We start from the raw sequence: 24269 nt of genomic DNA, 5'->3' as shown, positions 1-24269 counted from the left end.
TTGCTTAAAATAGTACAAGGCTATAAACAGCATGGGATTATAAATAATGGATGAGTTACTGAGAGAATATCATAAGCTTTAGGCTGAACAGTACAGGTTGCCCAAGGAGCCAGCAAACTACTCACCGTGCAACTGCAAAATGTAAGCAGTATGTCCTAACTCTTCTGATGGCAAAGGACATTTGGGGAAATTGAGACATGTGATCTGCCCTGCACTTCTGTTCTCTAGGTTCTTGGCCCCTCAGCAGGCATTGTTGTTTGTATGTTAGGATTGTCTTAAGAAAAGTTCTTTAGCAGACAGATTAGATACTGCATTGTGACTTCCATGGAAACCCATGACAAGGTATTGTAACTTAAAGGTACTTTGTGGGCGTTCACTTAGTTTGGGGTGCCTGGATTCCGTATTCTGTAGCTGGGAATATATGTAGACAGCTATATGTTCGCTGCACTTGCTTTGGGTTGCCATTCCACCGGCAGTGGCTGTGCTCATTGGCCACCAGCACCACAAAGTGTGGCCTTCACCAGTGGTGGGCCTATTAGCAATAGAGCACCCAGGGGACTTACGAATGACAGCCATGGCAACCAGCTTTGGACCCATCCTGGAGAAGGGGTTCCCTTCACTATTGCTTAATCCACATATGCTTTATTTCCAGGGAGGCTCACAACATGTTTCAGTGTGTGTGTGCTTAGATGCCAACTACTAGAAAGTCACACGTGTAGGCTGTTTATAAACTGACAACAGTACCACTGGAGGCTCTTCTCAGTTACCAGGCTGCTTAAGATTGTAAAGTAGTATTTATCTTTTCCTTATTCTGTGAACCTCATCTCCTTTTTTTCCCCCAAATAATGATCTTTCTGAGTAGTTCATACTAGCTTGGAATTCACTAAGTAGTCCAAGCTGGCCTCAAACTCGAGATCTTCCTGCCTCTGTCTCCCAAGTGCTGAGCCATCATACGTGGCACAAATGTCAAAAACTTTAGAATGATTCCTTCATTTCCTATTTCTTGTTGTTTTTTTTTTTTTCAAATGTTGAAACTGACCCAAAGATGGACAGAACACCTTCCCAGGTCCCTTGGCAAGAAATGTAGAAGAACAGTGCTGTTACTGAGAGATAGGTAGACCTCTGGCCTTGGTTGGCTAATACAATGAGAGGAAGTTGGTTTGCTTTTGTTTCTACTTTGTTCTTGTGCTTAGGCTGTGGAGCTTGGCCGACCATGCCTTGATTGCCCGCTGTAACATGGAGGAAGCAGTTCGAAGTGTGGCCTTCAGCCCGGATGGATCTCAGTTGGCTCTGGGCATGAAGGATGGCTCTTTCATTGTTCTCAGGGTCAGGTGCGTATCCAGACTGAAAATAGTATCTAGAGATGCTCTTGTTAAAATTTAAGATTATCACCGGGTGCTGGTAGCTCATGCCTGCAATCCTAGCTACTCAGGAGGCTCAGGATTGTGCTTTGAAGCCAACCCGGGCAGGGAAGGCTGTGATACTCATATCTCCAATTAACCACCTAAAATCCACAAGTGGAGCTGAGGCCCAGCGTGGTAGAGCACTAGCCTTGAGCTTAGGGACAGTGCCCAGGCCCTGAGTTCAAGTCCAGGAAGGCCTTAGGAAACATATATTTACTCTTTCAAATAGGAAGGCTATAAATCCTCAATCCCTACCTGTAATTCTGAAGTCTCTAAAGCACTAAGAAAATTCAATATATTTGGTAATTTATCTGAGACAGAGCCTAACCCTAATTTATCTGATGGGAGGCTGTTCATGGTCTTGCAGTGTCTTAGAAGGAATAATGATATGTTTTGTGATTTAATGCAAGAAATATTATGTTTGATACAAGATGCTTCCCCCCTCTGTTCACATTATCTGTGAACTTTTCTGAAAGCCAATGCATAACAAATTCCCAAACACATCTGATCCCAAGGGCTTCTGATAAGAGACTGTGGGCTCTGTTGTTAAGCTAAGAAGAGACGAAGAAAGAATAAAGCAGCCTACAAGAGCACTAGGTTTTTAGAGGTCAACTTGGATAAGATTTCTTCTTCCCATAATTGATAATAAGTGGAATATTTTCTATTTGGCAATGCCTGTGTTATTTTTCCTGAATAAAAATTATGACCTGCCCTTGTAATTCCTCTGAATACATTAGTTGTTCTGTTGGCTCACACATTGGGAATTACCAAAAAGCATTGCAGCTGTAAAGTAAATGCCGCATGTTTTGCAGAGAATTCTGTACAGCATTGAAGAATGACCTTGGAAGAGTTTATTGTACTAAAGTTTTCATTACTAGCTACACATAAACTCATTACCAAGTTGGTGGGCAACACTTCCTTTCTCTGCTGACTGATGGCTAATTACTAGATTTCTTTTCTGATGGAGTTTCCAAGCCAAAAAGAAAAGAAAAACAAAAACTAAACAAAACAAATCTACACATCTGCTTTATGGCATTTTAGTACACCATAATATATTAGTAAATGATAGCAGGTATAAGGGATTATCGTATGGGAGCAAATACTTGTTATGATTGATTCATTCAGTTTGTGCTGGTGTTGATGGAACTGTCTTTTCCAGTTCAGGGGAGCTGTCAGTCATAATCCTCTCTTATAAGGGAAAAAGGGAAGGGAAAAAGCAATCTCACTAAGCATTCAGATGTAAGCAGAAATACTTACAAGGTACAATTACTTCAGTGGTTCAGTTGATTCATTATTGATCATTCATAGTGAAAAATTAAATGATCACATAGCAGTTTAACAATGAAAAAAGTAATTTTCTTCTGCTTTTTGGACTTACCTTTTTGCACCACTAAGTTAGCCATTGCTATCTCTGTCTGTCTGTCTCTCCTTCTCTTCCCCCACCCCGGGTGCAATACTGGGTTTACACTTGTTAGGTGGGTGCTCTGCCACTTGAATGATGCCCTCCAGCTCTTTTTGCTTTAGTTATTTTCAAATGGAAAATGCCTGGGCCATTTGAGATTGCAATCCTTTCTGTGTAGCTGGGATGACAGCTGTGCACCACCCTACCCTGTTTTTATTGGTTAAGATGGGATCTTGCAAGCTTTTTGCTCAGGCTGGCCTCAAACCTAGATCCACCTGATCTCCCTCCTAAGTAGATAGGACTAGATGTGAGCCACAGTTCTCAGCTAGTTTCTTATTCTTTAATATGTAAAAGATAGTTTATGTTTATGCCAACCTTGATGTATTTTATCTTTTTCCATGGCATATTTTTAAAATAATTTTTGGCCGTACTGGGGTTTAAACTCAGGGCCTTACGCTTGCTAGGAAGGTGCTCTGCCACTTGAGCTATGCTTTTCCACTCTTTTCTTTCTGTTATTTTTCAGGTTAAGATCTCAAAGAAAACCAAAAAACCCTTTTTGGAGACCCCCCAAAATTTTTTTTTCCAAATTGCAATTTCTTAAACAAAAAGTTTGGGGAAAAAAACAACAAAGAGTTGAACATGAAAGAAAATCTTCATTGAATTAAAGTTTTCTATACTTATATTATTGAAAGCCCTCAATATCATTTCCAATGCTTACTATTCATTTTTATGCACTGGCTATAAATTTTAAATAATCTGTCATATCTTTTCAAAAGTTACTCTTTTAATTCCTATATGGTTTCTCTTCCTTTCAAAAGACTTTTCTGATATATATTTTATTTTATTTTTTGGATGGTCATGCGTCCTGAACTCTGGGCCTGGGCGCTGTCCCTCAGCTTTTCAGCTCAAGGCTGGCACTCTACCAGTTGAGCCACAGTGCTACTTCTGGCTTGATATATATATTTTAAAATAAGACTTGAGTTTTCTATTTCTAGATTTCTGCTTATTACTTTGCTTTTTATTCTTTCAGAGATATGACAGAAGTGGTTCATATCAAAGATCGAAAAGAAGTCATTCATGAAATGAAATTTTCTCCAGATGGTTCTTACCTTGCGGTGGGATCCAATGATGGCCCAGTGGATGTCTATGCTGTTGCTCAGCGGTATAAGAAAATAGGAGAATGCAACAAGTCCCTTAGTTTCATTACACACATTGACTGGTCCTTGGATAGTAAATACTTGCAAACTAATGATGGTGCAGGAGAAAGATTGTTCTACAAAATGCCGTGTAAGTTGTGTAGTCCTTGGTTGCTTGTGAAACTTTGAACCACATAAAGAAAATACAAGAGGGCTGGGAAGGTGGCTCAGTGGTAGAGCACTTGCCTTGCATGCATGAGGCCCTGGGTTCGATTCCTCAGCACCACATAAGCAGAAAAAGAAAAAGAAAAAAAAAAGAAAATACAAGAGAATGCTTTATGACCTAAGGTAGGAATAATTCCTAAAGCAAGATCCTTGAATTCCAAACATACATAGCAGATTAATAAGTCAAAATACATCTAAATAGAAAGCTAAGCCAGGCATTGGTGGCTTAGGCCTATAATCCTAGCTATGCAGAAACTGAGCTCTAAGGATCATGGTTTAAAACCAGCCAACTAACCACCAAAAAACTGGAAGTGGTGCTGTGACTAGCTTTGAGTGAAAAAGCTCAGGAGCAGCACTGAGGCTCTGAGTTCAAGCCCTACACAAAAATAAAGAAAGAAAGAAAGAAATAGAAAACTAAGAGAATGTAAGTAAGATTCAAGGACAAGGAATAGAGTAGGCATAAATCCTTTGCAATTGTTATAAAGTACAAAATATAAGCACGTAGTATGTAAAGAATGGCTAAAAATAAATGAAAGGAAAAAATATAAATCTTAAATGACCAATAAATGGATGAAATAAACAATAAACAAAAAAGGAATGGTAACTGAAATAATGAGATACCATTTTATATTATGTAGAAGAGTCTGTCAGTGTTGAATACTGAGAAAAGGGAAATCAAACCATGTGCACTGTTGGAGGGAATATGTACAAAGGCTCAGTGCGAGAGTGCTGTGGCATGGGATGAGGCATACATAGCTTCTCAATGACACAGCGCAGGGAGAGCTTATTTAAATGTGGACAGTCATAGGATACTGTAATGAATTTAACCTAGAGCTACTTGAAACATTATGGATAGATCTCAGAAATACAATGCTGAGCAAATGAAAGTTGATGAGCAAATGCAGAATGACATATACAAATTATGATCATTTACTATAAAATTTTAGGATGTGAAAACACATCACATGTTTATAATCATAAACATACACAATAAGATGTAAAAATGATAAATGCCTAAATCTGGATGCTGGTTACCTTGCAAAAAGGAAAGAGGCATGAAATTGGGAGGCATGCCCAGTAGGTTTTAACTCTCTGAAACATTTCCTTTTGATTTCTATGATAAAGACCAAAGTGTTAAGGTATATTGAATCTGGATGATGGACACAGTTTTGCATTATAGTAGAATCTATAATTTTCTGTATACATGAAATATTTCATCATTTTAAAAGTAGATATATAGGAAATAGTTGTCCATCCAACTTCCAAATATTTGAAGGTTTACGATCCATTTAGTTCTTTATCCAGGTTTTTTGTTTGATTAGCTACTCTTTCTTTCCAGTTTCTTGCTAATTTCATTGTTCATTAATGCATCTCTGAAAGGCTCAATAAATACATAAGGATATTTGCAGAGTAGTCATGCCATTTCTGTGTGAGCCTTGAACATGTAGTTCTGCAGAAGGATAAGAAATGAGTGAAAGTCCCCACAAGTGACAGAAGAAGAAGAGGAGGAGGAGGAGGAGGAGGAAGAGGAGGAGGACGAGGAGGAGGAGGAAGATGAAGAAAAGAAAAGAAAAAGAAAGAAAGAAAACGAAATGAATGAAAGTGATCTGGAGAAAGAAACTGTAGGTTTCCAGGCAGAAGCACTTCATCATGACCCACATACCAAGGGTCCTTGGCTACATGAACATTAGGAGAGCAGTCTGCTTTCTGCTTAAATCCAAAGAAGCAGAGTAGTCATGGAAATTTTTGGAAAGGGTGGGCCTAAGGATAATTAGAGACTGTTTCTGAAATCAGTTTAGAACTTCTACACAACAGCTCAGGATTGAGTCCTCAAAGATGTGAGATTCGAGTCCTCATTTACTGTGATTACTTTAGTACCAAGCTTGTGCTTTTCATATTACTATTTGGTGAAATGTGTTCACTGGGATTTTTTTTTTTTTTGGTCAGTCGTGGAGGCTGAACTCTGGACCTGGGCGCTGTCCCTCAGCTCTTCAGCTCAAGGCTAGCGCTCTACCACTTGAGCCACAGTGCCATTTCTGGTTTTTCTGCTTATGTGGTGCTGAGGAATGGAACCCAGGGCTTTATGCATGTGAGGCAAGCACTCTACCACTGAGCCACCTTCCCAGCCCCTCATTGGAATTTTTTTAAAGCCACAACTTTTATTTGTGTGTGACTTTGCTTTTATAGAGGATTCTTGGAATGTACACAATAATGGTAACATTTAGTTTTTAATACTAAAATGTCATAAATAAATAACAAATTTATATCTTATATTTCCAATGAGTTTTCAAAAAGGTAAAGAACAAAACTTTAGCATTAATCTTGACCTTACCTAACAATAAATTATCTTTAGTTTTTATTGAAGAATTATTTATCACTACTTAGGAGGCTAAGGATCACAAGGTTGAGGCCCACATTGGCCCTTGTCTCCAAACAAAATTTGTAAAAGGCGAGGGGAATAGATCAGTGACAGAGTATTTGCCTAGCAAGCACTAAGCCCAGAGCTCATTCCTAAAATTTACAGAAATAATATTTACCACAACGTAATCACTGACCTACAACTCATACACCATTGCTTCGGTGTCTTTCTTTTCATCTACTCACTGCTTGTTCTCTCATTTATTTTCCTGGATGTGGAAACATCTGGAATTTGTCATTTGCAATAGCAAAATGACATCCTGCTCAGTGATGAACTCATAATCTACTTTATGGTGCCATTATTGTACACTTGGGCTTATTTCTGGCTTCCCTGTTAGTCCAGATAGTATAGCTCCAAATGTGTCTGTAGAGGTGGGATTTCCTCTTTTGAGTTACTTCCTGAATCTGCATTCTACAAACTCACAAACTCACTCTACAAACTTATTTATTCCATGGTTCTTTCTAATGAATTCTTTTTTTTTTTTTTGGTTGTGGGGCTTGAACTCTGGGCCTGTCCCTCAGCTCTTCAGCTCAAGGCTAGTGCTCTACCACTTGAGCCACAACGTCACTTCGGCTTTTTCTGTTAATGTGGTGCTGAGGAATCGAACCCAGGGCCTCATGCATGTGAGGCAAGCACTCTACCACTGAGCCACCTTCCCAGTCCCCCTAATGAATTCTTACGCAATACTGTTCAGCCCACTGTTTGAGGCATGAATCCAACAGCACACAAATAATGTGTCAGATTCTTTTCTTGAAAGTAAGTGTTTATTTCAAGAAGGCAGCCGTCAAGACATTACTTCACTGTATTGATTTAAATTTTTTTAATTGTGTCTGGCTGTTTACCAAGCATTTTCCTACTGGTTGTGTTTTCCCCTTGTGTGCTCTTTCAACTGCTATTAAGGATGTGTGTACCATCATGTTTGGGACCAGACCTAGCACAGTGGTAGGCCTGTTTCCCCAGCAAGTTCTATTTGTCATAGTATTGTGGATTCGGTGCCTAGAACTCTTTTTTTTAATATATGTTTTTTATTGTAAAGATACTGTACAGAGGGGTTATAGTTACATGAGTAAGGTGATGAGTACATTTCCTATTGAGCATTGTTACCCCTCCTTTGTAGAACTTTTAAACTTAATAAAATCTCTCATTTTTAAAAAAACTAATTTAAAATGTGAAATTTTTAAAAAAACACAGGTAAGCATCCATAAAGTATGAAAAATAGAAGTTGGGGCTAAATAACCAGTTTTTAAAAAGCCTTTCAAAATGTTGATGATTTAGTGTGATAATGCTTAATAAATTAACCATTTCACTAATAATGCACAACATAATAACACCTATACCCAAGTAATTAAAGAGAAATAAATATTAAGATTTGAGAAATTATATTTAATCTAATAACTATTTCCTATTCTTATGCCTGACTTTTGAGCAAGTACTTTCCATAAAACCTCAAAAATAAAGCCAGGCTCCCATGGCTCACACCATAATTCTAGCTACTCAGGAGGCTGAGATCTGAGGATTGTGGTTCAAAGCCATCCTGGGCAGGAAAGTCTATGAGACTCTTATCTCCAATTAACTACCAGAAACCCGGAAGTGATGCTGTGGCTCAAGTGGTAGAGCGTTCGCCTTGAGCTAAAGTACAGCACCCAGACCCAGAGTTTAAGCCCCACAACTGACTGAAAAAAAATATATACCTCAAAAATAAAATCATAGATCGGATAAAGAGTTTCTTTAACCTGTAGATTAAAAACATCAAACATTTTAGAAAAATGAACCTGGTAGATTCAACTATGCTTTTTGTGTAAAGTAACTGCATTCTTTCCCATCACTTTCAGCCGGGAAGCCTTTAACAAGTAAAGAAGAGATCAAGGGGATTCCTTGGGCCTCATGGACATGCGTGAAAGGCCCTGAAGTGACTGGAATTTGGCCCAAGTACACTGAGGTCACAGATATCAACTCAGTGGATGCAAATTATAACAGCTCAGTGCTTGTGTCTGGAGATGATTTTGGACTGGTCAAATTGTTTAAATTTCCCTGTCTCAAGAAAGGTAAGGCCTGGGCTGGGAAGGTGGCTCAGTGGTAGAGTGCTTGCCTTGTATGCATGAGTCCCTGGGTTTGATTCCTCAACACCACATAAGCAGAAATAGCTGGAAGTGGCACTGTGGCTTAAGTGGTAGAGCACTAGCCTTGAGCTGAAGAGCTGAGGTACAGTGCCCAGGCCCAGAGTTCAGGCTCCATGACCTACAAAAAAAAAAAAAAAAAAGTAAGACCAAAACATTGAGGACTACTCTGGACTATCTGACAGTACAAAGGGGTTATTTTCTAGGTGCTTATTTAATGAAGACTTCTTGCTTTCGTTTGTATATTTCTATTTGTTGTTTAACTATTTTACATAGCATTTGTTGCAAGGTCTGCGTGTGTGTGTATGTGTGTGTGTGTGTGTGTGTGTGTGTGTGTGTGTGTGTATACATACCCGTACTAGGGCTTGAACTCAGGGCCTTGTGCTCTTGTTTTTTTCTACTCAAGGCTGGTGCTCTACCATTGAAGTCACACTTCCAACTTCTGGCTTTTGGGTAGTTAAGAGGAGATAAGAATCTCATAGACTTTTCTGCCCAGGTTGGCTTCAAACTGTGGTCCTCAGATCTCAGCCTCCTGAATAGCTAGGATTTCAAGTATGAACCACCAAGGCTTGGCTCCAGGTCTTCTGTTTCTGTCATCCTAAGATACGTGTTTTGCAAATTTAAGTTAGGATTTGGTAAAAATACCATTTTGTGATTCATAACCCTTTCTGTTTCATGTTCCAAAAAAGAGTCCTATTTTATGTACATTTATATAAATATTCATAATTTAAATTATATATTCCATTAAAATATTATAATTTAAAATATTTTATGCTTCTTAGCTGCTTGGACTTATACACAGAAAAGTGAAGCTAATTAGACATAATTAAAATCTGAAAATAATCTTCCTGGTGACAGTGCAACCTTGTCACAGCACTTATTTTTCAAGTCATATTTGTAAAAACTAACTGGTAAATTTTTGAGAGAGGAGTTAGGTTCAAAACAATCTTTATGACCTCAAGTTTTGTTATTGAGTATGTTATTGTTAAACTTGTATCAGTGTAGTTATGGTGTACCTTCCAGCTATGTAAAATGACTGAATTAACCATGCAGTAATCTCATCCTCTTCTTCCTCTTCAAGTTTACACAGAGCTCATACACAGGCTCTCTCTGAGGCTTTGCCACTGTGTCCTGAAAAATAGGATCTCACAAAAGTAATCAGCAGGGACATGCTGCTGCCTGAACACTCTTGCACTTGAGCGATTTTTAAATTAAGAAAGGAAAGGGATTGGAAAATGTAATCAGAAAGTCATTTTCAGCTAACTGGCAGTTTTGAAGCAGTGACAATTATGGTACAAAATGGAACATAAAATGCATTGCAAAAGCACCATTACTTACACTTGACAAAATGGCCATCAACTTCAAAGAGATAGTCCAAGAGCAGAATTACTTTCATGTGCCCAGTTCAGACTCTTCTCTCGCTTCCTAATGGACCTTTTGAGTAGGAGAGCTGCCACAGTAGTCCCATCCTCCTGGCAAAGGGAGTTATTCTACCTTGAGCAACGCATACTTACAAATGTTGCAGTTTGCCTCAGAGACATCTGGGTGAGTGAGTGTGTGTGTGTGTGTGTGTGTGTGTGAACTGCTCCTGGGGAAGTTAATAAAAGTGTGTGATAACTGTTGGTAGGAACAGTAGTTGTGGAACTTGCCCCTCTCTGACACAGAATACCAGTGACAAGTATTCCCCCTCCTCCAAGCTTTGAACCTGTAGAAAGACACATATGAATGGAGGTTGATGACTGTGAACAAGTGTGAGACGCTAAGCAAGCATTATGGTTTACTCCTGTGAATAAATAGAACTCACCAAGCTAACTTGACACAATTGGATATATATATATATATATATATATATATATATATATATATATATATATATATATCATAGATACTGATTTCCAGTCTCTCTCTCTCTCTCTCTCTCTCTCTCTATCTATCTATCTATCTATCCATCCATCTCTATATCTATCTCTATATCTATCCAGACAGACAGACAGACAGACAGACAGATAGATTTATGGGATAGCTATATATCCAAGTATGTCATGTTAGCTCGGTGAGTTCTAGGTTTTATGTGTGTGTGTGTGTGTATATAATTTGAATTTTATATATATATATATATATTCTGGTTCACGGTAATTTCACTGAAGTGTACTGTAGTTAATGAAAATGATTGAATTGGCTTTATTTTTATATAGACAAAACCATTTGTGTTTCTCATTTTGATAGCTCTCAAATCTTAAAGTAATCAAGACTGGTGCTGGCAGTTTTTCCTGATGACCTAGTGTTCATCCTGTTGGGCTCCACACAGATACCCACATGAGGTGAAAGCCATGCCTTGGCACCCTTGGCGTCCTTGGTGCCATCCCTTCTCCAAAGCCCATGTTTTCCCCAAGCTTTCGTCCCGTTCTCCCTCCACATGCACAGCTTTGTACACAGATCTGGAGCAGCTGCATCCTGTGACAAGGGTCCAGGATGTTGAAACCTGGGAGCTGGCAGGGGAAAGAATAAGCCTTCACTGTAGCTTGGGTGAGCCTGAGGTAGAGCAGGTTAGACAGTCGTGAGGGAGATGTGTCATGAGGTTGGAAAGGATGGCAGGTCCACACTATGTACAGCTCTGTAGCTGCTACTAGAAACTTAGATTCTATTCTGTGTGCAGTGAAAAAGTCGTAAGGATTTAAGTGGCGCATGACCAACTTGAGCCTTCCAAAAACCACTGTGATACTATATAATAGGTGTGAGGGTGAGGGAGCCACCTGAGAGACCATGCAGCTAGGAACAGATGCAGAGAAAGGTGGTTGGCATAGGCAAGGTTTCAAGGAAGAGCTGAAGGTCTTATTGCCTGACTGGATGTGGGAATAGAGGGGAAAAACAATGAGGATAACTCCTCTAAGTTTGGGGCTTGAACAATGGGATAGAAGGTAGCACATTTACAAAGATGAAAAAATGAGAAAAGGCCAGGCATCAGTGGCTCACACCTACAATCCTACCTACTCAGGAGTCTTAGATCTGAAGGTCATGGTTTGAAGCCAGCGTGGGCAGGAAAGTCTGTGAGACTCTTATCTCCATTTAACCACCAAATACCTGGAAGTGGAGTTTCAGGTCAAGTGGTAGAGTCCTAGCCTTGAGCAAAAAAAATATTGAGGGACAGTGCCCAGGCCCTGAGTTCAAACCCCAGGACTGGGGCACCAAAAATTAAGTAAGTAAATAAATAAATAGATAGATAACTAAATAAATGTTTTGGGAGACCAGGAAGGGGAAGAACTTCTCTACCTGTTTTCTTCATGGTAAGTTTGAGGTACCTGTTAGATATTTAAGTAGACGTGGCACATAGGCCATCAGCCTCCCATGGAGAGAGTTCAAGGCTGGAAATTAACACTGGGAAGTCACAGGGTGTGTGGATTGTTTTTAAAGACACAGGAGAGAAGGTAGATAGAGAAGAAATAAGGGTAAGACCATAGCCTCTGGTAGGACAAAGAACAAAAGAAAAACTTGCCTCATCACCTTTTGTCCTAAGGAGAAAGTTGGAGGCCATAGATGTGGCCTTTCTTTATTTGATAACAATTACTTAACTGCTGCTCTAGGGGATGGAGATATGACCATAAGCAAAACAAGCACATGGCAGTGCCCTCAGAGAGCTTCTGTTCTGCTAATGGAGCACTGTCTATACACAAGGAAAAATAAGTAGGGGTGGTGTGTTTCTATATCAAAAGAGGCTTACTAGTAGAGGTTCACTTGACTAGTGACGTGAAGGAGACAAGGGAACCAGCCATTCCAGAGAGAGAGAGATCAGCAAGCACAAGACTTAGAGGCAGAGAGTGGCTGGCATGTTTGAGGAATGCAAAGGGACCTGTGTGCCTATAGTGGACTAGGTGATGGAAAGGGACCAGAAAATCAGATGAGAGTCCTCAGGTCCAGTCTATTAAGTGTATACTAGTTATGTATTGCTGCATAATGAATTGCCTATCCCCATCCCCCATTTAGCACATTTGAAGAAGAAATGTTTATGATCTGACAGGTTTTGTTTTGTTTGCCTGTGGAGATGGGGGGGGAGGTATGATATCTGGGATTCATGAATAGAGTAGATGGAAGGTTCAAGTTCAAGGCCTCTCATGAGGTTGGAGTCCTCTAAAGGACTCCAGCTTCCTCTTGGTCCCAGAACTCGTAGCTGGAAGCTTTATGACTTTTTGTCACGTGATTGTTTATGTGTTATTGTTTACATGAGTGTCTTTATGACATGGTCCAAAACTGTCAAGACAGATTGACAGTGGCTTTTGTACCTTCCTCTTGGATGGCATATACCTGCATTTTAGCTATATCTCATTTGCTTTGTTTTGTATTTAAGAATTCTCTGCAGTGTCTTTTAGATCACTATGAAGAGACAGGTTGAATGATCTCAGAGAAGGACAGGCTAGCCCCACACACTTTTAGGACCTCTAGAGGTATAGGACAACACACTCTGCTCTCAGTTTCTAAGTTAACACCATTTCCAGCCAATCCTATTTGGAATCAATCAGTTTGACCTTACTGCCAAAATTGATTTAGGTCACTATTGAACTAGGCAGGTTTACTTTCAAAGCCCAGTGCTTCACATATCTACAACAAATCTATATGTGGTCACTCACTGCAGCTCCATGACCACGAAAAGCCATCTGTAAATGTTACTGCTGTTTCTAACTTTTTGCTTGTCCTATCATTATAAAGCAATTACGAACAAACAAATTAATGCTTCTTTCCTTCCTAGGCTTTTGCAGGGAGAGGGTTCAACAGGGTGTAGATAACAGTCATTTTCACCTTCGTGTAAATTTAAGGAGATACCTCCTACAGGTATCTGAATTTTAAACCTGTGACAGTTAAACAGATGTGTTTTTCCTCCTCTGAAAAGGAGTGAGGAATGAGAAGAGGCAGAAGGGTTTTTGGAGTGGGTAAAGGGCATGCGGTCAACCTTCCCTCTCCATAGTCTGTAGAGCCCAATGCCTGCACATGTAAGCAGACCCCTGCTGTGTCCCCAGCCTACATGGAACACTTACTTGACTGCAGTAGTTCAACCACAAGTTGTTTTTCCCCTTGCACTCATTATCTGGGTCTGGTGCTGGCAGAGTAAAGAAATCAGTTGAAGAGAGAAAAAAGATCATTCTCACAGTTCTTTATCTGCAAGATCCCAAACATTAATTTAAAATTGTTTCCACAGAATTCTTTTTTGTTTTCCAGTTGTGAAATGCTGCCAATTTTATATTGCATTGAATAAGAATATGTAATATATTCGTTCTTGATTATTTGTTGTTAGAGTCAGTGAAGCAGTAAGTGTTATTTGGGACAGGTTCAGATTTGTCTTTAGTTTCCACCTTAAGACTGAACTTCAGATTAATTCATAATAGAATAAATGAGATACATTTTGGAGCATTTGTTTGTTTGCTATTACATATAAGACAAACTAATTTTCTGATGTATGTAAAGACTTTAATCAAATGTGAATAGGAGCATGAATTCCTTTTAATGAATGAATTTCTTTCCTTCTTTCTCTCTCTTCCTTCCTCCCTCCCTCCCTCCCTCCCTCCCTCCTTCCTTCCTTCCTTCCTTCCTTCCTTTCTTTTTCTTTCTTTCTTCTTTTGGCATGACTAACCATCTCAAAAAATACCTTTACAGGAGCCAAATTTAGAAAGTATGTGGGCCATTCTGCACACGTCACAAACGTCCGCTGGTCCCATGACTTCCAATGGGTGTTAAGCACAGGAGGAGCCGACCACTCCGTGTTCCAGTGGAGGTTTATTCCAGAAGGTGTCAGCAACGGCTTGCTGGAAACCTCACCCCAGGGTAAAATGAGACACTGCTTTCCAATATCTTCTTGTCGATGAAAAAATGCTGAAGGGATAACTCTGACATTTATTCTGGGGGTGAAGCATTAAAGCAATTTTGAAAAGTACATTCCTGTAATAAATTTTTAAACATTTTGAAAAGAAGAAATTGCTTGAGATTAATATGGGTCAGTGAGATAATTTCCTTGAAAAGGATTATGCTTCTAGCAAATACCCTGTGGGATTTTCAGAGAAATATTGGGGTTGGACCTTGCCCCCAGAATATTGAGGTTCAGAGAATGGTCCATGGTGGGAATCCAGGGGCTTTAGTCTAGTCTTATTATGTATAGCCATGGAGATGTCAGCAGGAATGAACAGGTAATAAAATAAATCTATTTACTGGGAAGGGCTCTGCATGCAGGCTTTTGACCAAGTTAATTTTCAGTACTTGGTAGGCATGTTGAAAATCTAGGGGCTTAGAGGTGTGACCTGTGGTAAAGTTCTCCTCTAACAAGCTTGAGAACTAGAGTTCAAACCTCAATATGGCAGTATCCCCCCACCCCCCAAAAAAAGTCTTTACTGATATAATTAGATTTACTTTTGTCCTGCTTTTCTCTTTGATAAAACCTGAGGACTTTACACTTTTCAAAGCAAGGTTTTAAACTCCAGGGATCCTGCTCTCTAATAAAAGAGAGCGTGTGTGGCCCATGTGCCTGGAGGAAAGCTGTCGCAGTCTGTTAGAAGGGAGGTGAGGGGAGCTCTGAACTAAGCCAAAAAATGAAAGGAAGGAGAGTTTTAGGAACTGTAGGAAGTGAAAACTGTAGTGTAGTTACTTTTGTTTACTTTGCCAGAAGAAAGGAAATATTTCAAATGAACTCTTTTTTGCTGGGGTGGGGAGGGAAGCTGTTTAGCATCTGCGCATTTTCACTTGTGTCTTGTGGGTTATTTTACCTCAGAAGGTGGCACGGATTCCTGCAGTGAAGAGTCTGATTCTGACTTATCTGATGTGCCCGAGTTGGACTCCGATATTGAACAAGAAACTCAAATCAATTATGACCGCCAGGTTCGTGAGCAGTGCACAGTGAGAATGCATGGCCAGACCCTGGCTAACACTGGAGGGGCATTACGCTAAAAATGGCTGTTTCTTAGGCAGAAGAGAAGTAAGGCCAAAAAAAAAAGCTTACTTCTTGCCTTTAAATATAAGTTTTCAATTAAGTAATTTATCCAGTCAGATCTTATTAAATAGTAAATGAAAGGTAGTTACAACATCCCCCAAACAGAACCCCTAATATTTGAGCTTTTTGATTCTTTATCTTCTAAAACTTTGATTTTTGTTTTTGCAGAGAAATGTGTATATAAGCTTCAAGGTTTTCCATCTTCATTTTCTTAGCAAACCCTGTGATTTTAGAATGGACATGGGAGTTTGTATGTGAGCCATTGGCCTCATTTCTCTCCTAACTCACAGCAACCATTATCCATTTAATTTGAAGCAAAAGCCCTACAAGCCCAATTACAGTGTATATTCTCTCTCCTGCCAGAAATCATCTGTACCAGTAAAAGTTGGTTGATGGCATTCATTCTTTTTGGAAGCTCACATTTCATTTTAGCTCTAAACAGAGCATTATGGAAATTAATCTTTGTGAGCAATCTAAACACACATCCCTTTGTCACTGGATAGACGTAGGGGTTCTGTTTTCTGCCCTGCCATCTATAAAGGCAGGAGAAGAGTCTGTATATGATCATGAAATGAATAAGACATCAGCTTTCAGGTATACTGTCAGTGTGTCCATGGAGATATACCAGATTGGTCTCTGTGGGCTAGGTCTTAACCCTGGGATGTGAAGTAACCTACCCACTTCTAATATGGCCAGGGCATGAGGCTAAGAAAGCTAGCCTGGGCTTCTCTCCAAAGCAAATAGTCTAGGTACCTCTGAGCTTGTCTCCATAGCATTGAATTAACAGGTTTTTTTTTTACTTGATTACATGTTTTCTGCCTATTATTACCAACTCAGTGTTTGAAAAATTGGATTAGTACAAAAGCAATCCAACGTATAGCTTAGGCCAACCTCACGATTAGGTCAGTTGGCTATGTACTGATAAATGTATTATGCAGAATGACAGTGAAAAAGGGATTTGGAAAGGAATGATTAATATGAGAATGTCACACAAACACTAAACAATATGCCCTGATGCCAAGAGGAAAGGAAATGGAAACAAAATGAAACTCACTTTGTGCTGTTGGAAGGTTGTTTTTCCTCTTGATACAGTGATGGTAATGAAGAATGAAAGCCCATGACTTGTATTGAGATCTATGTGTTGGACTTATGAATTCTCCTGGCACCTTGGTTTTCAATATTTCCAACTGTATTATTTGATTTATGTTCACAATATTCCTGAGTGGGGAACTTACTCTCTTCTAACAAATAGGAACTTGAAGCCCACAAACTCTATAAGATTCTATCAGATGAGCAGTAGAAATAATCTAAAGTATGGAATTCTATGCCTCCATCAGAAAGAATGACATTGCCCATTTGTTAGGAAATGGAAAGACCTGGAAAAAATCATATTAAGTGAAGTAAGCCAGGCCCAAAGAAACATAGGTCCCATGGTTTCCCTTGTTTGCAAAAACTAGTATATGTCTGGGACAAGCAGAAAGGTCAAAAGCTATGTACATATGACCAGATAAGATGATGTTAAGCGAAATGAACCCCAAGATAGGGACACAAGTGTTTTTTTTCTTTCTTGCTATTGTTTCTAACATATTTATAATGTACCATGTGATTTTTTTTTTGTTGCTTTGTATGTTCCTCCCCCACGGTATAACCCCTGTTTTCACTGTATTTGATGTTGGTCTAATTTGGGGAGGGGAAGGAAAAAAACAAAATGTTTAAATAGGGAAACAGGTTAACCCATTGTAACAATGAGATGTCCAAGACACTATGTTGAATAACGAACTTTACAATTTAGGTGGGGGGAGGGAGTGTAGTTGTGGAGGTGGGAGGGAAGGGATGGTAAGGGAAAACCAAAGGAGGAAGCAACCCCTCTATACAGTATTTTTACAATTAAAAAAACTTATTAAAAAAAGAAATAATCTAAAGCAACTGATGACCTTGAGAAAATCTTGTGAATTCAGATGAATGATTATCTTTGGACTTGAAAACTTAGTTCATTGTCTTTGTAATAGACAAAATAGTAATATCTTTCCATTTCTTTTTGTAATGATTTATGGCCAAATCCTAAATAAACTTTATAATATTTCTTGATTTTTTTTAGCAATTGTAATTGACCAAATGAAAATTTTCCTTCATGAAGATAAGAAATTATTAGTATATTATACTTCATTTAAAATATGTTAAATCAACATTTCTTGATAATAGAGCATAAAAATGTGGTAAATAACAGATTGATTTTTATGTAGATTGGAGTTAAATTGTAAAAACCTTTCTGTCAGCTGCCAGATTTAGGTACTAAGTTAGGTGGAGAAAATGAGCTTTGCTCTGCATTTCAGAGTCTGATCTGTGAAGATGCATGAGGCCCTGGAAAGATTGGAAGTCCAAAGGAAAAAAATTACTCCTAAGGCCCTTATTTTGTAAATAATCAAGAAATTTCTTACCTTAGAAGAAACTAATTATACCTAATTGAAAAATGTTGCTAATGGAACAATGTAATGTATTTTCTGTACATGATTACCTAAGAAAATAACAAAGAAGTGAAAGAAAATTATTTTGAATCTCAATCATTTAAAAAATGTTTCATCCAGGCACTGGTGACTCATGCCTGTAACCCTAACTACTCAGAAAGTAGAAAGGCAACAATTTGGAGTCACTGGGGCAAAAAATTATTGAAACTCCTATCTCAGTAAGCTGGGCATGGTAGTTCACCCCTTTCGTAACAACTATGTGGGAAGTATAAATAGGAAGATCAAGGTCTGAGAATAGCCTGGCTAAAAACCATAAGATTCAAATAACTAAAACAAAAGAAGGGTTGAGAGCATGGTTCAAGTGATAGTAAAAAAACAAACAGTATCATCAAAAATAAATACAATAGAAAATAACATTCAATCTCATGTCTTATTTTTTTAAAACCTTTATATTAAAGCAATGAAAACTAGGCTGGGAAGGTGGCTCAGTGGTAGAGCGCTTGCCTTGCATGCCTGAGGCCCTGGGTTCGATTCCTCAGCACCACATAAGCAAAAAGAAAAAAAGCCGGAAGTGGCGCTGTGGCTCAGGTGGTAGAGCGCTAGCCTTGAGCTGAAGAGCTGAGCGGTAGTGCCCAGGCCCAGAGTTCAGGCCCCACGACCAGACCCCAAAAAAAACAACCCCCCCAAAAAAAAAGCAATGAAAACTTTCTCAAAAATTCCACCAGACTGCTGTTTAGAAACCTAGGAAAGGAGTGCTATTAAATGTTGCTGTTGTACTTTAAGGTTTACAAAGAAGATCTACCTCAGCTAAAACAACAAAGCAAAGAGAAAAACCATGCAGTGCCCTTCCTCAAACGGGAGAAGGCTCCTGAGGACAGCCTGAAACTCCAGTTCATACATGGGTGAGTCGCCTGTCTCGGGGCCACGGTGCTGCTGCTTCAGAGTTTACCAGGCCTGTTTCCAGCCTTATGAACAAGCTAAAGAATTCACTTTCCTTTCAGTTGGCTGTCATTCCTATGGCTGACATCTTAGCTGACTCTGTCCGGTCCTGCCAGTCAGGCCGAAGTGGCCACCACAGTGTGACGTGTGTAGAGTTTGCCGGTTTATGTCGCTGAGCACTGTGGCTGTTGCTGCCCCTGGCTGCCTCCCTGCCCTTCCTCCTCCACCTCTGCTTCCTCTCGCCCCCAGCCCGTTGCTCTCTTTGGCTGCCTCCATTCAAGGACAGAGTTTTCTCCAAATATTTTCTCATGTCCAAAATAATTTTGACCTTCATAAAAGTGACGTACATGCTTACCCATGTTGACACCTACAATTCTTCTATGTAAGTTTACAGGGTCAAGAAGAATCTAAATAAATTTCTGGTGCATTATACGTATTCACATCTGTCATTTCAATGGGCCTAATAGAATCCAAATGCCATACATTATTTTATGGCACTATTGCAACATGAAAGAGTTTATTTTTTTCTGTCACATCCTTTTGTCCATCATACTCTACCCATCCTAAGTCTCCCTTCAAATCTTACCCTCACATGTTTTTATGCCCAAGAGTCTTTAGTCACTGCATATCATACCTTCTGCAAGAAAAAAATTCTCAATTTCAGTTTCATTCCTCGGCACTGCGTGTTAACTCTATCCAATGGAGTACTCACTAGCTATACATAGCTTTAAGGCACTTAAAACATGACTAACGTGGGATGTGCTGTATATGTAAAATGCACATCAATTTTAAATATTTGACATTAAAAAATGGAGGCTGAGCATCTGTATCTCACTGCCTGTTATTTTAGCCACTTGGAAAGCTGCGATTAGGAGAATCATAATTTAGAGGCCAGCCCAGGCAGAAGTTTGCAAGACCCTGTCTCAACAGAGATTTGGGTGTGGTGGCACATTCCTCTTGGCCTATTTTAGGAAGCCTGAAATAGACAGATTGTATATGCTTAGTAGAAAGTAAGAATGTATTTAAAACAACCAGAAGAAAAAAAAGTCTTGTGTGGCTCAGCAATGGAGCACAGTCTGCAAGTGAAAAGCCCTGAATTCAAATCTGAGTAGCACCAAAAATGTGGAGTATCTCATTAAATATCTTTATATTGATTATATGTTGACATGATTTAAATGTGTTTAAGATTGTCCTCGAGAGTTCATCTATTTTTTTAATGTGGCAACTAAGAAAATTTTTATCTCCTATGTGGTACATATCATATTTCTGTTATCCAGTGCTGCTCTTAATCTTTTACCTGAGTTGTTATAATTATTTGTAGGGAAAAATTGACCACATCAATATAAATATTACAAGTTATGTTATTCAATATTGGAAATTATTTTAATCAAGTACGTTTTTAGTTCAGCTATCTGTGCATATATATCATTTCTTGGTAGAATGTGGTAGAGTTTAGCATTGAGTCTATTCCACTTTTCATTTTTTTACAAATTAAGCACTGAGAGTTTATTCTCATTAAAAGTAGGCAAGATAGAAATGATTTTGTCATAGCAGTGTTTTTCTGTTCTTTAAGCTCCTTCTGTATTATAGGACAAATAATATTTTGATTTTGATATATCACAAAAGTAGTAATCAATCTATTCATTTATGCCTCTGTTCAATTTTGTTAAAAAGTAAAGAACTAGAGATCACTTGATTTTCAAAGGATTCCCTCCTCCAGTCATTAAGAGTTGTTCCCTTGTACTATGAATTGCCTCTTTGTTTTGGTGCCCCTAGAAGGTTCCATGCCCCAGCATAACACCCATGCTAAGATTCCTGATGGAGGACAGTGACCTCAAAAGACGAAGAAGAGTGAAAGGAGAGATGAAGTAAGAAAGGCCTGATCAGGGGCGAGTTCACAGAAGGATTGATTTTAGGAAAGAACATATTTAGTAGCTGAGGATCTTGGATCAGATCCGTGCCCAGGTGCCTCTTAGAAAGTCATCATATGCTCAAAGGTCCGCTTCTAGCTAACACAAAACAATTGTGTTTTGGGCTCCACTTGCACATACTTTCATTAACATGTTTGCTTTGTTTCTGAGAACACCTGCATCTCACATTTCCTGTTCATTCAACCAGCATGCATTTCTCTGCCTTGTCCTTCAGTTACAGAGGCTATGACTGTAGAAACAATCTGTTCTACACACAAGCTGGAGAAGTGGTCTACCATATTGCCGCAGTTGCTGTTGTATACAACAGGCAACAACACACCCAGAGACTCTACCTGGGACATGACGATGACATTCTCAGCCTGACCATCCATCCCGTGAAGGATTATGTGGCCACTGGGCAGGTGTGTATCTGTCTTCTAAGACTGGGGACCTAGTCAAACAGAGAGGACAAATTCAAGAAGTACTGAGTAGAAGTAAATATGAGGCAGGAGGCTGAAGATTCAGAGAACATTGGATCATTCTGTAATGATGGGAGAATGAACCAATCAACATGTTCTAGAATCGTAGGAAGCCTCTTAGGAACTGTCTTTTTGAAGGGATGAAATCTGATAGTGAACAGCTGGTAGTGAACAGTTTATGAAGGAACAACTTTTGTATTTCCTTATCACTATATAACCAGAATTTAACATATCTTACATAGTAAATATTGGTTGTACCAAAAATATTTAACTATTGTAACTGCTAGGTTGTAGTAATTTTTACAAAACTGTAAGAAAAGCATAAGACTGTAGCTAACATCACTTTATGCTCTAGCCTTGAAAAACAAAACCTTACTCTTTATATGAACTATTTTCTAGAATGCCTAAACCTTGAATTGAGTCTGTAACTAAAAAGTTGCTCAAAACCAAGGCCTTCTGTCTGTTCTGACATTTAGCAGAGAAGGGAGAGCAATAAAACTTGAGTAAACAAAGTATCTGTTAAACTAAGGATGATCTTGCTAGGAAAATGGTGAAAGTATCCAAAGTATTCTCAGTGTATTCTTTTTCTCAGGCATGTATATTTTGCTTTTGTTTAGTTTGATCACAAACTTTTCATTGATGGTAATACTTTAATGTCCACTAAGCTACAAATTCCAAGAACAATCTCTTGCTGTTTTGTCAAAGGTTAGCACGAGACCATTAAATTCTGTCTCTGAGACTTGACATCCAGGTGGTAGAGGCTTCTGAGTGGATTTCTTAGAGATTCATGGTTGAAATTGAGAGAGTCAAAGGCATCAACCCATAGAAATTGTGCATCTGGGGAGAAAAATGAGCAATAATCTTTATAGTGCTTATAAAAATACTACAGTCCCCTAAAACATACCACTTTACAAACTGGTTTGCTCCTGTCCAACTGCAGGGTTGACCATCAATTCTGAGTTAGCTGACATCAGTGAGCTTCACAGAAAGTCATCATTGCTTTGCCTTACTGCTTGCACTTACTTTTTTATCTGTCTTATAAAGAAGTTATTCCCGGTTCATGAGATTTATTAACTTCTTTTGAAAGTGAAGGCCAGAGATTGGTTCTTTGCACATACCAGTACTGTAACTGGCACATACGATGCCAGCAGTCATTGGTAGGGGATGGGAAATGAACTGGGGGAAGGTGTGAGGGTAGAGTCTAGACCTCCACAAACCAGGTAGGGGCTCCCTGGGTCCCTATGGCTGCTAGTTTTCTGTTTTGGAGTCATCATACTCAGTAGGGTCTTTTTCCCCCTTTGTATTGTAAGGAATATTATTTTGCTATTTTAATTTCTTTCTGTTGTTGAAATTAGTACAGTAGAAGCTCATATCTCCACAAAGACAATTTGCCTTAGTGACAGATAGTAAAGCCATGAAACTTTTATTTCTCGGGGATAGAAGCAGAGTTGGGCCTTCCAGTGGTAGAAAATCATTAAGAGGCCAGGTACCTGTGGCTCATACCTATAATCCTAGCTACTCATGAGGCTGAGATCTGAGGATCATGGTTCAAAGCCAGCCTGGGCAGGAAAGTCTGTGAGATTCTTATCTCCAATAAACCACCAGAAAACCAGAAGTGGCGCTGTGGCTCAAGTGGTAGAGCACTAGCCTTGATCTGAAGAGCTGAGGGATAATGCCCAAGCCCAGAGTTCAAGCCCCACGACCAATTAAAACAGAGAGAGAAAGACGGGGGGGGGGGGGGGGAGAGAGATTAAGAGTGGGAAAAACTTTGTGGATAATGTCATAACACACATAGGACATCTTTGACCACAAAGCAGAGTCTTATGAAATATGACAAAGCAGCATAGGGAAAGATAAAAAGAAAGCACAGTGGACATTTGAAGTGGGCCTTAAAGGTCTCTTAACTGAGGGTTGGGTGTGGTAACTCACACATGTAATCTAGCGATACAGGAGGCTGAGTTTGGGAGGATTGTGGTTCAAGGACAGCCTGGACAAAAAACTACTGAAACTCATCTCAATAATGAGTTTACAGCCACTCAGGGCTAAAACATGGGGCCCTATCTGAAAAATAAAGTAAAAAATAATTGCTGGGAGCAGAGCTCAAGTGGTTAAGTACCTGCCTAACAAGCATTAAAACCAAGTTCAAACTCCGGTACTGGGAGAAAAAGGCTTTTAACTGGGAGCCATGAGCCAATTGTTTTCATCTGGAAAATTGAGGGACCAGGTTATTTCCAGTGTTCTTTCCACTTTCCAGATAATGAGCACTTCTTGATTCGTGAGTAGTGCTTGATTCTAAGGCACCAAATTCTTTTCTTTATAGTTTATAAATAATTCACAATACACTCGTCTTGTTATTCCAGGTGGGAAGAGATGCGGCTATCCACGTGTGGGATACGCAAACGCTGAAATGCTTGTCCTTGCTGAAAGGACAACATCAGAGAGGGGTGTGCGCCCTCGAGTTTTCAGGTAAGCAACCCCAGTGACTTCCGCCAGAGTCACTGCACATGGCTCTATGGTTCATTTTTTTCCAGATCATTTTCTGTCCCCATTTGGTTCTGTTTGTGATGAGGTCAGCCCAGCCTGATACTGGGAGTCCGATATGACCAGTTTACCAGATTGGAAAAACGTGGTCTTCAGATGACACACCCTTTGCTAGTCTTCCTGGCTCCTTCTCCCAGGTCAGGCCAGAGCGCACACTGGGTCTGGATTTGCTTGAGCGATCTGAAATCCAGAGCAGCTGCTGCTGCTACTGCCAAGGCTTAGCTACAAATATCTGGCAGCCGCTCGGGACATCCATTCCATCTCCA

The 24269-nt window shown here is 39.4% G+C and overlaps 1 protein-coding gene across 1 annotated transcript in view; it reads left to right on the top strand.

Annotated features, from left to right (window-relative positions):
* The window catches only part of Eml6 (EMAP like 6), a 244991-nt gene that overhangs the window by 129019 nt on the left and 91703 nt on the right, over positions 1-24269 (top strand). Inside the window, exons 8-15 of the mRNA XM_042691135.1 lie at positions 1194-1331; positions 3836-4092; positions 8418-8630; positions 14346-14513; positions 15451-15557; positions 18918-19036; positions 21219-21405; positions 23823-23928. Coding sequence (XP_042547069.1) covers positions 1194-1331; positions 3836-4092; positions 8418-8630; positions 14346-14513; positions 15451-15557; positions 18918-19036; positions 21219-21405; positions 23823-23928 — 1295 coding nt within the window. The remainder of the gene's footprint in view (positions 1-1193; positions 1332-3835; positions 4093-8417; positions 8631-14345; positions 14514-15450; positions 15558-18917; positions 19037-21218; positions 21406-23822; positions 23929-24269) is intronic.

The sequence above is a fragment of the Dipodomys spectabilis genome, unplaced genomic scaffold, assembly GCF_019054845.1.
Source record: "Dipodomys spectabilis isolate Male_0828 unplaced genomic scaffold, ASM1905484v1 ptg000141l, whole genome shotgun sequence".
NCBI lineage: Eukaryota > Metazoa > Chordata > Mammalia > Rodentia > Heteromyidae > Dipodomys > Dipodomys spectabilis.
Note: the sequence above shows the minus strand (reverse complement) of the source record. Positions and strands in the feature narration are given on the sequence as shown.